The sequence below is a fragment of the Perognathus longimembris genome, chromosome 13 (assembly GCF_023159225.1).
Source record: "Perognathus longimembris pacificus isolate PPM17 chromosome 13, ASM2315922v1, whole genome shotgun sequence".
In the NCBI taxonomy this organism is placed as follows: Eukaryota; Metazoa; Chordata; class Mammalia; order Rodentia; family Heteromyidae; genus Perognathus; species Perognathus longimembris.
Genome location: NC_063173.1, coordinates 15,018,373 through 15,036,523, shown reverse-complemented (window position 1 = coordinate 15,036,523; position 18,151 = coordinate 15,018,373). Strand labels below are relative to the sequence as shown.

The window sequence follows — 18,151 nt, the reverse complement described above, 5'->3', positions numbered from 1 at the left end:
ATATTGGTGTGAGTTCTGTTTTGAAGGCCTTGTAGGATTCTGCTGTGAATCCCTCTGGACCTGGGCTTTTGTTGGATGGGAGACAACTTATTGTCGTTTCTATTTCAATGCTGGATATGAGTTGTTCAGAAGGTGTAAATCTCCATGGTTGAGTTTGGGGATATCAATTTTTCTAGGAAATAATCCATTTCTTCCAATTTCTCGAATTTGTTGGCATGAACTTATGCAAAATAGTCCCTTATTGTGTTTTGAATTTTGGTTGTTTCTGTGGTGATGTTACCTGTTTCATCTCTGATCTTGTTTATTTGAGTGTGCTGCCTTTGTTTTTTGGTCAGGTTTGTTAGGGGTCTGTCTACCTTGTTAATTTTTTCAAAGAACCAACTCTTTGTTTTGTTGATTCTTTCAATGTTTTTTTTTTTTTTGTCTCTAATTGATTTGTGATTCGATTTTAATTATTTGCTCCTGTGTATTGACTTGGGATTTGGCTTGTTGTTCTCTTTCAAGGAAATTAAGGTGCTTCCTTAAATTATTGAGTTGCTGTTTCTCCAGTTTCTTGGTGTATGCACTCAGAGATATAAATTTTGCTCTGAGTACTGCCTTTGCTGTGTCCCAAAGGAGTTAGTACTTTGTGTCTTCATCTTGGTTGAATTCCACAAACATTTGAATTTCCATTTTAATTTCCTCAGTGACCCACTGATGGTTCTGCAATGTGTTGTTTAGTCTCAATGAATTGTAGTGTTTTCTGCGGTGGCTGTTTGAGTTGAGTTCTTATTTTATCCCATTGTGGTCTGACAGAATGCAGGGAATGGTTTTGATACTTCTGAATTTGTACAGATTTTCTTTGTGCCCTAAGATGTGATCTATTTTGGAGAATGTTCCATGTGCTGCGGAGAAGAATGTTTTTGCTGGGTGGAATATTCTGTAGATGTCAGTTAAGTCTAGTTGGTGTATGCAATTGTTTAGTTCTGTGGGTTTTTTTTGTTCAGTTTAGGTGTGTTGATCTGTCAAGAGGTGACAGTGGAGTGTTAAAGTCCCCACCTATCAATGTGTTTGGGTCTATGAGTGTTTTTAGAGTCAATAGTGTTTGTTCGATGAAGTTGGATGCTTCTGTATTTGGTGTGTAGATATTTAGAAGGGTTATATCTTCCTGTAGGAGAGATCCCTTTATTAGAATGTAGTAACCTTCTTTGTGTCTTCTTACCTTTTTAAATTTGATGTCAATTTTGTCTGATACTAGGATTGCAACTACAGCCTGCTAATGGGAGCCATTTGCTTGATAGATTTGATTCCAGCCTTTCACTTTTAGATGTTTACTTTTGCTGGATGGATGTGTCTCTTGGAGGCAGCAGAAAGATGGATCTTGATTTTTGATCGAACTTATGAGCCTATGTCGTTTGATTGGAGAATTAAGACCATTAATGTTGAGAGTTAGGAATGAGAGATGATCATTTGTTCCTTTCATTATCACTATCTTGTTAAAAGCTGTGTCTTCACATTTGTTGATCTGTTATTCTGGTTTACTATTTAGGGTTCATTTCTCTGTCTGCATTTTGATCTTGATTATTTTCCCTGTATAGTACATCTCTGAGGATTTTCTGTAAGCTGGTTTGGTGGAGATATATTGTTTCAGTTTTTCCTTACTCTGGAAGACTTTTATTTGACCTTCGCCTATGAATGAAAGTTTTGCTGGGTACAGTATTCTTGGTTGGTAGTTATTTTTACTTATGGTTTGGCATACCTCATTCCAGGCTCTCCTTGCTTTCATGGTCTCTGCTGAGAAGTCTGGGGTAATTCTGATTGCTTTTCCTTTATGTGTGATTGTTTTCTTCTCCCTACAGCTTCAAGGATTCTTTCCTTGGACTCTACTGATCCTGTTTTGATCACAATGTGTCGGTGCGATGTCCTATTCTGGTCTGGTCCATTTGGGGTTCTAAATGCTTCTTGTATCTGTATAGGCCTGTCCTTCTGGATATTTGGGAAGTTCTCGGCTAATATTCTGTTAAATACTTTGCCTATTCCATTAACTACTTCCTCCAGGTTTTCTTCAATACCTATTATCCTTAAATTGGGCTTCCTGATTGTGTCTTTAAGCTCCTGGAGTGATCTGTTTTGTCAATTGGATTAGCTTTGTATTGATTTTTGAACTTTCTCCATAGATTCTATGGAATCTTCAGCTCCTGAGATTCAATCCTCTGCTTCAGCTAGTCGGGACTGTAGGCTAGCTACTTGATTTTGAATCTCTTTTCCTTCTGTCTGGTCTTTCCTGATGATTTCCATGTCATCTCTTGGGTCCTGTATGGAATTCTTCATTAACTTCATTAATTTGGTTTTGAGTGCTGTGTCCCAAATCTTTTAGCTGGGTAGCTATCTTTTCATTTGACTCTTGAATTTCACTTATCTTTCTATTTGTTGAGGCCATGAAATCATCTATTACTTTATGGAAGGATTGCTGTATTGATTCAAACTTTTCATTTATCATGGTTATCAGTAGACTTTGTAGAGCATTTTGAGGGTTTTCTTCTTTGTCTTTGATTGACTGCTCTGCTTCCTGTTTGTTTTGAGTGGGAGATAAGACTCCATTGTTTGCCATCTTTCTTGTGTTTCTTCTGCCCATTTGGATTGGGAATGCCAATCTACAAGCACCTGTGAGCACTGTTTAAGACCCAAAGCAGACCTTACCAAGCACTGTTTTGTAAATCTTATAAGTTCACAATTATATACAGATACTTTGTATACCTGTATATAAAATTAAATTTGGTGTTCCTAAAGAATGCAATTTCAATATAACAGCCAATCCTGAGCCCTGTATTCAGTAGTTACTTATTTACTGTTACAACCCTATGAGCAATTCTTGTTCTTATATTAAGTTCTTTTAGGACTGGCTTTCTCTATGAACCCCTTTGATTCACTCGGATTAAGCAGGGATACCCTCTATCCAATAACCAGGAGTCAATGGAACCTGGAGGTCCTGGAAGTATGTCAAGAGGGTAAGTTAGAGGTAGTAAAGAGAATAGAGTAAAATGTATTGGGGGGGTGATGGTTTTGGTTTAGTTTCAGTGATGTGGAAATGTGGAGAAGAGTAGAATCAGTAGAAAGAACAAGGTTAAAATGATAGACAATGGAGAGTTAGCAGAAAAGAGTGGAGATGTTATTCATAGGAAAGTAATTTTTAAAGAAAACGAACGCAAAGAGAGAAATAAAGAAAAAATACTGGAAGACAGATGCACAAAACAACGAAAAATTATTTTTAAAAAAATGAAAAGGAAAAAAACAGAAAAACGAACAACCAAAAAAAAAAAAAAAACAACAAAACTTGATAAAACAAACAGGTAAAAATGGAAAACAAAAAAAAAGCAACGACGTTTCAGAAGTGAAAAAATTTTAAAAAAATTAAAAAGCTTAAAAAATGTTGGAGAAGAAAAAAAATGGAGTCTTCCTTGTTTGGGTGGTCTCTCTACAGTCTCTGGTGTCCTTGCAATGGTCTGCAGTCTATTTTGCCGCTTGGCTGGTTTGACTTGCTTTCAGTTTGCAGGGGGTGGATCTGTTCTCACCTTCCTCCCTCGTTGGTGCAATCCTGGGTCTCTGTGGTTCGCCCAGCTTGCAGGTAGGCCTTTGGTGTCCACTGTAGATTGGGACATGAACAGTCTTGGGAACTGTGGCTCCTCTGTCTGCTGTGGGGCCTCGGCCTTTAACACCTGGTTTTGAATAGGCTGTGGACTCAGCAGGGCGGGGCACCTCTGGCCTGGTTTACCTGGCTTAGAGTTGCTTGCCTGGGGGAGGTTCCTCCTTCCTGGGTGGGGCGGCCTCCTGGGCAAAGCTGGCTATTGAATTCAGCTCTGTTTCAGGCTGAGAATTGGGCTTCCTCTGTGACAGGACCGTTTATCTGTCTCAGGAACGGTGTTTGTTCCCCTGTCTGGTGGTTCCGTGCTGCTGGTAGCTGCTTGCCACTTTTGCTTTAAATTTAGATATTTTGTCGGGCAGGGCGGGGCACCTCTGGCTAAGCTGCAGCCCAGGACGAGCCTCCCGCCTGGGCAGGGGGCATTCTCCTGGGGGGAGCTGGCTATCACTGATTGGTCCCTCTTGCCCTTGTCAAAGATGGATCCTTTGTCATCACTATCCCCAGGCCCACTTTAGTTGCAATCTGGTCTGACCCTATGCCAGTGTCAAAGATGGCACTTTGCTCTGGTGGTGGGAAAACGGCTACCTCCCAGAGCTGGTCTGTGGGAGCAAGTGATAGTGTCTTTCGTGGGGTACTCAGGCTTTCTCTGTGATTTCAGCCCGTCTGTGCTCAGCCTGTGATCCGCGTGTGTCTGACGCTGTCTGGAGGATTTCTCCCTGGTCTACGCTGTGTGCTTTAAACACGAGGAATGCGGGTTGCTGTGCTGGGCGCTGTCCGGCAAGACGCCACCTGGAGCTCAAATCTGTGTTTTCAGACCAGCAAAGTCGATTTTTCCTGGTTGGCCAGAATCCCTGTACTGTTTTAACTTACTTTGGCTGTCTTTCTAAGAGTAAAAGTTTCTATGGGGTGGGAAAACTGTGATGTCGGAGGAAGCTCAGCTAGGGCTCTGCTGCTCCTCCACGGTCTTCCCAGAAGTCCTCTAGCTGCTTTCATACTTGCATACAAATCTACTTGGTGTTACAATTCATTTTTAAATTTGCTCATCAATTAATTTTACTATGTTCTTCCTTAACTTGATGTTTACTTTTATTATTCCCTCAAATTAGTTAGCTTCCTCCATACAGGAATCTCTGTTTGACTTGATCTTAGGTACTCTTCAGATATATTCCTCTCTTGGACACTTGGACTGTTGGTTTACTGGAGAAAAAATAAATCTGGGCTAAAATGAATTGACGCATTAGGTAAATCTTTTCAGGGAACTGCACAAAAGTTGTTAAGCTCTTTAAGTTAGTAATAATTTGTTTACCCAGAGAAAAACAAAGAGAAGGAACTTGATGGGGTTTCTGGAAGTATGTGGGATATGAATTACAAAGGACAGACAAGAAAAAAACAACTGGAAAAACATAGAGGCATGCATTAGATCAGTGTTGCATGCTAACAAAAGATCAATGATGGAAAAGGCAACTCCCTTTATAACTTGGACAGAAGCCATGGCCTCTGCTTGGGCCAGTTACTGAAACCAGCCATTGCATCAGGGTCTTCAATTTCCAGATCAAAGGAAGTCCTCAGAACTCAGAGTTAGAGGGCAATATTTGAAGAAATGGCTGGCCGAGGGGCAAGCCCAACTGCATTCATTAAAATCTATTTACCAGGAGAAATATTATCTTGGGAGCCCATGTCACCAGGGAGGATGAGAACTGTGATAAGGCTCCTGGGATAAGGCCAGAATCCCAACTGCCCCAGAGACAGTGCGTATGATTCCTTGGAGCCCTGCCCGTAAACGTCTCCTACATTCTCTGCCAGGCACATCTTCTATCAGAGACTCCAGCTACGAGTACATAGACTCCAGACTCAACCTGAACCTCTGCAGTGCTATGAGAGACTTCTCACCTGGACACTGGATGAGGACATTCTGAGGGAAGCAGGGACTTCCTCACCCAGCATCCTGCCTGGATTCTCAGGTGATTAACTGCACCCATCCCTTTCTACAGAGAAGACTGGCCATGGTGGTGACCCCAGAAAACTATGACTCCTGAAACTGCTGACTGCCATGGACATCTTCACACCCCATTCTCGGGAGAAATACCTCCTCTTTCCGCAGCATCTTGAGCCCCTTTTTGTCCCTAATTAATTCCAGGGCACTAGGTATGGGCATCAGGCTGTATCTTTCTTCTTTAGAGGTAAGGGTTCTATCCTTGTTTCTAGAAACTATGGGAAGGCTGTGAACCTTGAATAACAAGACTAAGATTAATTGTTCTCCTACCTAATTGTCTAGTCTCTCATTCTTCATTCTTAACTCATTACCATCTATACTCTAGGCACTTTGACAGAAAGAGCATATGAATATTCAGTCCTACTAAGCAAGCCTAAGTTTTTAGACTTTCTATACTGATTTACTGGTGTAAGTCTCAGTACTGCCTGAGTTTCAGTGGCTCATGTCTACAATCCAAGCTTGTCAGGAGACTGAAACTGGAAGTCTCTTAATTCAATGTCAGGCAGGTAGAAAAGCCCATGAGATCCATTTATCTCCATAATACAGGAAAATGAGAAGTGGAGGCATGGATGAACTGGTAGAATACTAGAAAGAGCAAGAAAGCCAAGCAAGTAGCTTCCCTTTTAATTCACCCCGATACTGGTAATAAAACAAATCTCAGTCATTACCTTTGTTACAACTGCATTTTCCTGGACTCTGATAGTGTCCTGTGAGCTCCTCAATAAAATAGTACTTCAAAAGAGACCTATCTGGGCTGGGAATATGGCCTAGTGGTAAAGTGCTCGTCTCATATACATGAAGGCCTGGGTTCTATTCCTCAGCACTATATGTATAGAAAGCAGTGGCGCTGTGGGTCAAGTGGTAGAGTGCTAGCCTTGAGCAAAAAGAAACCAGGGACAGTGCTTGGGCCCTGAGTTCAAGCCCCAGGATTGGCACAAAAAAAAAAGAACTATCAAATATCATCATATCAGCTCAAGAACCTCTCTTATACATACTTGCTCAATGTCAGAAAAGCCAAATAAAATCTGGCATGCTCTTTTGAACTTGCAATCCTAACACCTGGTGGCTGAGGTCATAGGATCCATGGATCATGAACAGCCTATGTCTCCATGATGATATGATGTTAACTTCTCTTTCACAGTACTGCTAAGTCTTCCAAATAACCAGGAGTGCATTTACAAAAAGCAGAATATGTGCATGTTTTCATACATTCTGCATATTCTATGTCCTTTCCAATTAAAATCCTTTCGCCAGTACTATCATTTAGATTCAGTGTATTCAGACTGAATCCTTTCTCATATCATCAAGACTTCTGAATTGTGAGGGAAAGAACCAAGGTTTCATGTCCTGGATGTGGCTGTAAGTCTCAGGTAGTTGGATGGCTTTAACCTTTCCTACAACATATGTATTACACACCTGACAATTTAAGTACATACCCTTCACTAACAGAAACTACTACCATGCCCCCAGAAACCCCATCCAGTTCCTTCTCTTTGCTTTCCTCTGGGTAAATAATTACTAACTTAAAGAGCTTAACAACTATTGTGCAGTTCCCTAGAAAGATTTATCTAATGCATCAATTCATTTTAGCCCAGATTTATTTTTTCTCCAGTAAACCAACAGTCCAAGTATCCAAGAGAGGAGTATATCTGAAGAGTACCGGAGATCAAGTCAAACAGAGATTCCTGTGTGGAGGAAGCTAACAACTTTGAGGGAAAAATAGAAGCAAACATCAAGTTAAGGAAGAACATAGCACAATTAATTTATGAGCAAATTTAAAAATGAATTGTAACACCAAGTAGATTTGTGTGAAAGTATGAAAGCAGCTAGATTTTGTACCAATGACAAGTTAATTTTTTTCATTATGAATTAAATGTTGTATTTCTTTCTCACTGAAGTTATTTGTACAGGTAAAGTCTAATTTCTAAGATACGTGTGGGGTAAATGTAATGGTTAGTGATAATCAACATGTCTGTAATCCATGTAACTCAAAGATCATTATAATTCAATGAAAACACTGAGAAAATCAGAAAGCACAGAAGGAACATAGGGAACTAAAGGATATTCATGGGACTTCCATTGGATTCCCTAGTTAGGCTGAGTGCATTCAAATATTGAAGTCCCATAGACAGGCTCCCACTAGACATCTGATTCTTGGCAACCAAAGAGACCACACAGAATGGAGCTCAGGAACTCCACCTTGGGAAGCAGCTTCATCTTGGTGGGCATTCTGAATGACAGCAGGTTTCCTGAGCTGCTCTGTGCCACAATGACAGCCCTGTATACATTGTCTCTGACCAGCAATGGGCTGCTGCTCCTGCTCATCACAATGGATGTGAGGCTCCAGGTGCCCATGTACCTCCTACTTAGGCAGCTCTCTCTCATTGACCTCCTCCTCACATCAAGTATCGCCCCCAAGGCCATCATTGATTTCCTATGTGGAGATAACACCATATCCTTTGGAGGCTGTACCCTCCAGATGTTCCTGGAACTGATGCTGGGTGCAGCAGAGGACCTGCTTCTACCTTTCATGGCCTATGACAGGTATGTGGCCATTTGTCACCCTCTAAACTACACAACCTTCATGAGTCCAAAAGTCCTTTTGTTTATGGTGATGACAACCTGGATTGTGTCATCCCTGAGCGCCCTCGTATACACCAGTTACACTATGCACTATCCCTTCTGCAAATCCCGGATGGTAAAACATCTGTTTTGTGAGATCCCCCCTCTACTGAAGTTGGCCTGTGCAGACACAGCTACATTTGAGCTCATGTTTTTTGTGATGGGTGTGATGTTCCTGATTCCACCACTTGCCACTGTTCTGGTCTCCTACACACTGATTCTCTTCACTGTGCTCCGCATGCCCTCAACTGAGGGGAGGAAGAAAGCCCTTCTCACCTGCTCTTCCCACCTGGCTGTGGTGGGCATGTACTTTGGCCCTGGCACATTTGTTTATGCCCTGCCTATTTCCTTCCATAGTCCCAAACAGGACAACATCCTCTCCTTTTTCTACACAGTTGTCACCCCAGCCCTGAACCCCCTCATCTACAGCCTCAGAAATAAGGAGGTCATGGGGGCTTTTACGAGAGTTCTTGGAAAATATATCCTGCGTTCACACTCCAGCACCTAGAGCTTACCTGCTACTATTCCTTGTCGCCATCAAACTGTCACATTTACCACTTCTATAATAATAGACACTGTTAAAAACGTTATGTTAATTTTTCAATTTTCTTACTGTAGCTAGTATATACAAAGTCATTACATAATGTGGCTTGGCAGGCATGACCCTGTGTTTGGAATCTCCTCATTCAAAAAGTCCTTGGGAAATTCAAGCTGTGACGGGGTCTGTGAGGGTCCCTCTGTTTGAATGGTCTGAGTCATCTATACTATGTGGTAGGCGGGTAGGGGATCCATCATTCTATGATACGTAGGCAATATGGCATAGAACTTCAGCTTGAAGGATTTGATCCTGAAAATGTTTCCGAAAAGAGGGGCTGGGAATATGGACTAGTGGTAGAGTACTCGCCTTGAATTCATGAACCCCTGGGTTTGATTCCTCAGTACCCCATACATAGAAAAAGCCAGAAGTGGCACTGTGGATCAAGTGGTAGAGTGCTAGTGTTGGGTAAAATGAAGCCAGGTACTGTGCTCAGGACTACAAAAATTTTTTTTCTAAAGAAATTGATACTTCAGTTAGTATGGTTATTTCCAAATTTTCAGACATTTATTTTTTAAATTTAGTTATTGTCAAAGTGGTGTACAGAGGGCTTACACTTTCATATGTAAGGCAGTGAGTACATTTCTTATCAAACTTGTTACCTCCTCCCTCATTTTTCTTCCACCTTCTCTCCTCCCCAATTCCCTTCTCCCTAGTTGTACAGTTGGTTATAGCATATTGTCTTGTAAGTATTGCTTTTGAACTGGTTTAACTTTTATGCTTTGTCTGTCTGTTTTGTTGTTCCCCTTCCCTTCCCAAGTTTAGATAAACATATATACAATACCCAGGGTACCAAAATACATTACAGTGACATCAGGGGAAAAACCATACGGAAGAAAAAGAAAAGAAAAAGGCATAATTTCACATAGTACATTGAAAATAACATCAAAACTGATAAGCCAGTTATTTCCATAACTTGAAAATCATTTTGCTTAGTATCATCTTTTGTGTTCATATGGACATAGCAATTGAGATACAGCAGCACAATTTAGCATTGATAAAATATGGAACCAACTCAAATGCCCCTCAGTAAATGAATGGACAAGAAAATGTGGCATATATACACAATGTAATTCTGTGCTTCTATCAGAAAGAATGGCATTGCCTCATTGCTAAGGAAATGGAAAACTTGGCAAACATCATACTAAATGAAGGGAGACAGACTCCAATAAACAAAGACTCTATGGTTTCCCTCATTGGTAATAATTAGTATATGTCTAGGATATTCCTAGAAGAAGATCCCAATAACTCAAGAGACATTTCTTTTAATAATGTAGTCAGTCATTTATTATTTATTTCAATACAGCCTCCAATTTGTTTGGGGCAAGGAGAGGGAAAAACTGTGGGAAAATGATGAAAGGGTGACACTACTCAAAGAGAAACATGTTTATTCCAAGACATAACTGTAACCCTTCTGTGTATCACCTTTACAATAACAATAAAATATTAAATATGAAACACAAATTAAATAGCTAGCTACCTTCAAAACATCTATATGATGTAAATTTATACCAACACTTGGCATTTCCAGAGCAATATAAGCCTGCGAGATTTAGGTTTCATGTGAAGTAATTATTACATGGTGGATTACTCACTAACACTACATTTATTTTAGGGCTTAAGCTTCCCAGTAATGGTATGAAATGGATGTCTCGATTACTGTCACTTTACTGCTTACAAGACTGCACACTCTGCTTCAATAATGGCAAGTATCACATTCTACATTAGAGAAGTATGTGTGCCTCATTGCATTTTACCTTGAAGAATTCTGTAGTCTGGCAACTGACACCTACTCTTCACCATTGCTCTGACTGCCACCACACAAAGCAGAGGAGAGCATCACTAAGTACCATAGGTGAGAAACTCTTGTTCTACACGAACGTATGGAACCAGTAAATGTGTACCTGCATTAAAATGGAAGGAAACTCTTCTAAATGTGTATAGCAGTCATTGTGAGGGAATTTCACGTTTTGCCCATATCTACTCTAGTCAGCGGATTCATTTGTAGAAAAAACTTTTATTCATTTTAGTAGGAACATATGAGCATAAGATTATATACATACATAAATGATATATCATATTATGTTTTCATCAATATTTAATATAAAAGATTTAACTGGGATTAAATATATTTATCTCAAATACTTATCAGTTTGATATTATTTATTGTTCTCTGACATTACTGGGTTTTGAACACAGAGCATAGCATTTTAATTCAATTTCTTTGTAAATGTGAGGTACCAAGTGGTTACAGTTGCATAAATCAGATAATGAGTACATTTATATTTGAACAGAGTCACCCCTCCCTAATTTTCTCTCACTTTTCCCCTCCCTCCAAGTTGTAAAGTTCATTTCCAACACTGTGAGTATCTAATGAGTATCACTGCTGAATTGGTTCACCCTTTGTCTCACTATTTCTTGATTCCCTTCCCTTCCCTAAATCAGATAGACTTATATACAAGACTAAGGGTACACAATACAAAACAACAACAAAACAAAAAACACCAGTGGCAACAAGGAATAAACCAAAGGAGAAAAAAGAAAGAAAAAAAGAAATAACTGCAAACAGTACAATAGAAACACCTCTTATTTCCATTTCTTGGCATCCATGACAATAATCATAATTTTATATGCTCATATACACATAGCTATTGAGCCATTGTGATCCTCTCCTAAGAATATCCTCTTTGTTCTCAGTGTGTGTATGTTTGAAAAACAGTTAAATTAAGTGAAGTAACCAGACCCAAAGAAACATAAGTTGCATGGTCTCCTTCATTTATAATAACAAGAATGTGTATATAAATATACAAGTTAACCCATGGATAGTAAAACACAAGTAATTACACTTGGATGTCATCAACTGATCAGGACTCTAAGCATTCACACACTGAAAACGATGGAACTTTCCACTTTCAATTCATTTGGTACTGCAACATTGGAGCTCTACCACTTGAACCACACCTCCATTTGCTCTCATTGCTTCATAGTACAAGTGTTCAAATCATTTCAATCTTCTTGTGAATACATTGCCCATTACTCCTATCTATAGTCACTCTACTCTGGAATAGCACACTCAACATTCTTGTTTCTATCTTACCCTATCTCCATACCCCTGATCACATGTTCTCTGTTTTTCCCCTACACCTAATTTACCAAGGCTCTATTAAACCCTGTTGTATTTTCAACTTTTATAGCATTATGTAAGAAGAAATTGCTTTAATGTTATAAATGAAGTAGTTATAGGTCTAATTTACTTGGAGGGAAATTAAAAAGCACCAGGAAAACATTGACCAATTTTCTAGAGAACAAGGTCTTCACAATAGCATAGCACATATAAGTTAGCCACAAAATTAATTTGTTTTCTTCTGCTGCTTTTCTCAAATGTAAATTTAGGTGTAAGCAATACATAAAAATATACATTATATGTGGTACTATGTTATACTGTATTTTGATATGTGCATTCATTTTTAAAATTGAAACTTTATTATTATAAATGTGATATACAAAGGAGTTACAGTTACATAAGCCAGATAATGAAAACAGTCCTTTTTGTATAATGTCACCCCTTACCTCACTGACTCCTAGGTTTTCCCTTAAGTCATGTTGGGCCTCTTAAAATGTTTAAGGACAAGGCTGGGAATATGGCTTAGTGCCAAGTATGCTTGCCTGATATACATGAAGCCCTGGGTTCAATTCCCCAGCACCACATATATAGAAAACAGCCAGAAGTGTTGCTGTGGCTCAAGTGGCAGAATGCTAGTCTTGAGCAAAAAGAAGCCAGGGACTGTGCGCAGGCCCTGAGATCAGACCCAAGACTGGCAAAAAATAAATAAATAAACATAAATATAATAAAATAAAATGTTCAAGGACAATAATCGCACCCAACTTGAATACCCTTTACAGCTATAGGGACCTAACAAGCTTAGAAAATCAGAAAAGCTCACTCTTGTTCTGTTTCTTCTGTTTGTATCAAGAGGAATGAAATACAGTTTACTTTGATTTCCAGTGAGACAAAAATATAATAAAAATTTTAGATGTTAACTATGGATCCCTCTTACAGAATCATATTCTCATATTTGCATTGTAAGCTCTATCAAACAATCTCATGTGAAATACAAAACACAAATACATAAATACAAGATCTAATGACACCTGTCAGAGCACACAGGAAAGCTGATGCTAGGAACAGGATGAACATGATACAAATACCAGAAAATTACTATGGTTAGTTATCAGACAAATCTATCTCCATCAATATGACCGTTCTAATTATTTGTGTAAATCTCTTAGCCTTAATAGAGAATCATTATGAAACTATTGTCACTGGTTATCAAATTGATTCCAAATGTTCCACAAAGATCCATGGCCATGTCCAAGTTGGTGATAACATTTCAGAACCTTCTAACAGAATAGCTTCCTGACAGGATAGAGACTAAGTTTGAAAGAGAACAGTAATCCTGCTGGTGACGGGTGGCTCATACCTGGAATCCTAGCAACTCAGGAAGCTGAGATCTCAGATCACCTTGCAACGCTATCGTGGGAAGGAAACTCCACAACACTCTTAACTCTTGTTAACCATAATCAAACAGCCATGAGTAGAGCTTTGGCTCAAGTGGTATAACACCAGCTGAGAGATAGCAAGATAGCATCATGGCCCTGAGTTCCAATAGCAGAAGAGCAGTACAATCTCTCTCTCTCTCTGTCTCTCTCTCTACCCATGCCTCCCTCTCTCTCTTTCTCTCTCTCCCTCTCTCTCTCTCTCTCTCTCTCTCTCTCTCTCTCTCTCACACACACACACACACACACACACACACATTCGCAAAGAGAAGGGCAGGGAGGGAGGAAAGGTTGGAGGAAGGGAGTAAGAGCAGTATGTGGATGTATGAGGAGAGTTGGGCACTAACACAGACATGAGACTCTATCTTAGAACGATGGACAGGGACCCATGCTACTGGGACACAGGTGGAAGCCATTTCTTTGGTCAGGGCCATCCTTAGCCAGATCAGGAGGGACAAAAACATTCACCAAGTCAGACCTAATTTCATAGTGATGTTTGCTAAAATGAAGTCCACAGCACCAGCCCGGGGAGACTCATTAAAATCCAGAATCAGGAGAATGTTTCATTGGGAGCCCATGTCACCAGGGAGGAGGAGAAGGTGACAAGTCCCCCAGGACAAGGCCAGACTCCCTACTGCATCTGACACTGTAAGGATAAACAATGAAATGTTCCTTCGAGTATCCCTGAGCATTCTCCTTCCCTAAAGTCCTACCAGGCACCTTTTTCTTTAGACTCCAGTTGGGAGGGTATATGAAGATCAGGGGACATGGACTCATCCTCATCCGTAAACAGTGCAGAGCTGGGAACAGAGATTGGATGAGGACGTTCTCGGGGACTCAACTTCTGGCTTCCCCAGCCACCTGCCTGGATCCTCAGATGACGATCTTCACCCATCCCTCAACTCAGAGAGGACTGGCCATGGTGGAGACCGCAGGTGCCCTTGACCCCGGATCCCAGTGACAGCCATGCACACCCACACCCACACCCACACCCTCAGAAGAAACGCCTTCTCTTTCCTCAGCACCTGCAGCCTCTTCACCTCACAATGACTCCCAGAGCACAGGGTGTGATCTGAAGGCTGCATCTTTCCTCTTTAGAGGTATGGTTACAGCTTTGTCCCTAGAAAGTGTGTGGAGCTGGTGAATCTTGGGTAACAAGACCAACAGAAAAATAATAAAAAGTATAGTTTCAAGTTATAACTTTATTGTGAAGAGCAAGCATTTCCATGAAATATAACTATTGCTCTTCTAATAATCTCAACATCTGAGGACAGCTACCCATGGGAAGCTCACCCTTACTGAACTTCCTTACACCACCACTTTATAAGAACGAGCTTATCCTCTATATACCCAATGTATGTTTACTGGCCTCTCTCAGATGACAGAAGCAGCAGATATGTGTGTATGTGTATATACACATATGTGTATAACATGTATGTGTGTATGTGTATACATGTAGGTGTCTATATACATGAACATATGAGAGAGATAAACAATGTAGTGTATACTTGTCACTTTGCTTCCATAGTCCCTTTTAGGTACATTTACAAAGAGCAGGCTTAGTGGAAGATCTCATACACACAGGCCATGCACTATGTTGTTCCAATTCACACTCTTCAATCAGTATTATGGTTTGTACCCAGTGTTATCAGAACAGCATACGTCCAGTATTACTAAGATTTGTGAGAGAAAAGAATCTATAGTTTATGCTCAGGGTGTTGCTGTGAATCTTAGGTAGTGCGATGGCTTTTACCATTCCTACAACATTTGAATTGTGAACGTAACTACATACCCTTCACTATCAGAAACCACTACCAGGCCTTCAGAGAACCCATCATTTCTTGCATTTGCTTCCAGAGTAAATACTTTACCACTACCATGAAATTTTAAATAACTGTGTACTCCTTCTACCAATTTATTACTTAAATTTATCTCATCCATCCATTTTACTAGCCCAGAATTACATTTCCTCCATCAGACCAACAGTACTCCCATCAAGGAGAGGAGTGACTTTGAAGACGGCAAGAGACCAAGTGGCCAAGGCCTAGAGATTCCTATGCGGACAAGCTAACAACAGAACAGATATTGGATCAGGGGAGAACATGGCAAAGAGTTTTGAATGAATTAAATTGTTCAAAATCAATTGTACTCCAAGTAGATTGTAACCATGGAAACCCCTATATTTTATTCCAGTGCTAGGTTGTTTGTATGATTATGAATCCAGGGATGTTGTCTTTCTCTTTAAGTAGTATGTCTGAGTATATTTCTATCTGAAGTATTATACATATTATATACTTCTTGGTTAGCAATAATCAATATGCCTGTACTCTGTTTAACTGAATCATGATAATTCACTGAAAACATTCTGAAAATCAGAAAGCAAGGGAAGAACATAGGGGATGAATAGATATCCTGTGAGATTTCTGTTGGCTCCACTCATGGGCCTGAGTTTATTCAAATATTGACTGAAATCCCTTAGAAAGACTTCCACTAGATAGCTGATTCTAGGCAACACAAAATGGTAATCTGGAACTCCACCTTGGGAAGTGGCTTCATCTTGGTGGGCATTTTGAAGGACAGCAGGTTTCCTGAGCTGCTCTGTGCCACAATGATAGCCTTGTACATGGTGGCCCTGACCAGCAATGGGCTGCTGCTCCTGCTCATCACAATGGATGTGAAGCTCCACGTGCCCATGTATCTCCTGCTTAGGCAGCTCTCTCTCATTGACCTCCTCCTCACATCAGTTATAGCTCCCAAAGCCATCATGGACTTTCTGCGAGGAGACAACACCATCTCCTTTGGAGGCTGTGCCCTTCAGATGTTCCTTGAACTGGTGCTGGGTGGGGGCGAGGACATCCTTGTGGCTTTTATGGCCTATGACAGGTATGTGGCCATCTGTCACCCTCTAAACTACACAACCTTCATGAGTCCAAGAGTCCTTTGTTTCATGGTGATGACAATCTGGATTGTGGCATCTCTGAGTGCCGTTGTATATACCAGTTACACTATGCACTATCCCTTCTGCAAATCCCGTATGGTAAATCATCTGTTCTGTGAGATCCCAGCTCTGCTGAAGTTGGCCTGTGCAGACACCTCTACATATGAGCTCATGGTTTACTTGATGGGTGTGATGTTCTTGATTCCCCCACTTGTTGCCATTCTGGTCTCCTATGCAGTGATTCTCTTCACTGTGCTCCGCATGCCCTCTAAAGAGGGGAGGAAGAAAGCCCTTCTCACTTGCTCTTCCCACCTGACTGTGGTTGGGCTGTATTATGGCCCAGCCTCACTTATATATGTGCTTCCTATATCCTTCCATAGTCCCAAACAGGACAACATCCTCTCCTTTTTCTGCACAATTTTCACCCCAGCATTGAACCCCATCATCTACAGCCTTAGAAATAAGGAGGTCACGGGGGCCTTGAGAAGAGTCCTTGGAAAACACATCCTTTCCTCACACTCCAGCACTTAGAATCTCCCTGTTACTATTCCTTTTCTCCATCAAATTGTCACATTTGCCACTTCTGTAATAATAGACACTGTTAAAGATGTTGCATATACCTTTCAAATGGTTATTTCTTGCTTTTTCTTGTAGCTAATATAATGAACGCAATTATAATGCAGTGAACTGGCAGGTATGACTCTCATTCAAAAAGAACTTGGGAAGGTCAAAGTGCGAAGCCATCTGTAAGGCTCACTCTGGTTGAATGGTTTGCATCATGTACACTGTGAGGTAGCTAGAGAATCCATCATTCTATGATGAGTAGACAGTATGCCATAGAACTCAGAAGTCTGCAGAAGTCTTTTTACCCAATCTCTATGACTTACTGCAATTCATCTATTAGCCTTTCAGACCTTACCAATATACGTAATATACACCCAAATCTAAGCATGTTGCCATGCATCTTGTTTTAATTTCATTGTAATTTATCAGGAGAGACAATTTTCCTTTTTATGACTTTATTCCTATCCAATCTTATTCCCACAACCTCTCTCCAAGAATCAATGAATATGTGTTGTCGATTTGTACATGCATGAGCACATCCGTCTGTTCGTTAATAGCAAGAATATTCAGTTGATGTAAGCCTTGATTTAGACAATCCTTTTCAAAAGACTTCTATAAGAAAAAGCATCAGTCACGTACTCAATGGTTGCTACCTCTGTGTACTATAAACAGATAAAGACACACATAAAACATTTACTCTATAACTGACAAACTACCTAGTCACATTCAAAATATCCATATGATATAAATTTGTACTAACATTTAGCATATTGGTAACAATGTAATATTTTAGGATTTAGGTTTCATATTAAGGAATTATGTGGCATATGCATAACATGACATCTATCTATCTATCTATCTATCTATCTATCTATCTATTTATTTATTTATTTATGCTAGTCCTGGGGCCTGAACTTGGGACCTGAGCACTGTCTCTGGCTTCTTTTTGCTCAAGGCTAGCACTCTACCACTTGACCCACAGCGTGCCACTTCTGGCTTTTTCTGTCATGTATGTGGTGCTGAGGAATCAAACAGAGGGCTTCATGTATACAAGGCAAGCCCTCTACAATTAAGCCATATTCCAGTCCCACATCACATTTAAGGCCTTACACTTCCCAATTAGAATAGGAAATGGATCTCTATATTATTGTAACTTTATTGCTTACAAGACTAATAGCTCTGGTTTAATAAGGTTAAGTATCACAACACACATTAGTGAAGTATGTGTGCTACATTACATTCTCTCCTGAGTTCTGTGGTCCA

At 40.2% G+C, this 18,151-nt stretch overlaps 2 protein-coding genes across 2 annotated transcripts; both read left to right on the top strand.

Moving 5' to 3' along the window:
- Positions 1-7,791: 7,791 nt before the first annotated feature.
- Positions 7,792-8,742, top strand: LOC125362410 (olfactory receptor 2AG2-like). The gene has a single exon (XM_048361259.1). It carries the CDS (start codon positions 7,792-7,794, stop codon positions 8,740-8,742), a length of 951 nt encoding a protein of 316 aa, XP_048217216.1.
- Positions 8,743-15,904: 7,162 nt separating this feature from the next.
- Positions 15,905-16,855, top strand: LOC125362409 (olfactory receptor 2AG1-like). The gene has a single exon (XM_048361258.1). The coding sequence runs from the start codon at positions 15,905-15,907 to the stop codon at positions 16,853-16,855; it is 951 nt and encodes a 316-aa protein (XP_048217215.1).
- The last annotated feature ends 1,296 nt before the right edge of the window (positions 16,856-18,151 follow it).

Bases quoted from the DNA above. Each gene is read 5' to 3' on its own strand.
- LOC125362410 (XM_048361259.1), top strand. From the start codon at position 7,792: ATGGAGCTCAGGAACTCCACCTTGGGAAGCAGCTTCATCTTGGTGGGC.
- LOC125362409 (XM_048361258.1), top strand. From the start codon at position 15,905: ATGGTAATCTGGAACTCCACCTTGGGAAGTGGCTTCATCTTGGTGGGC.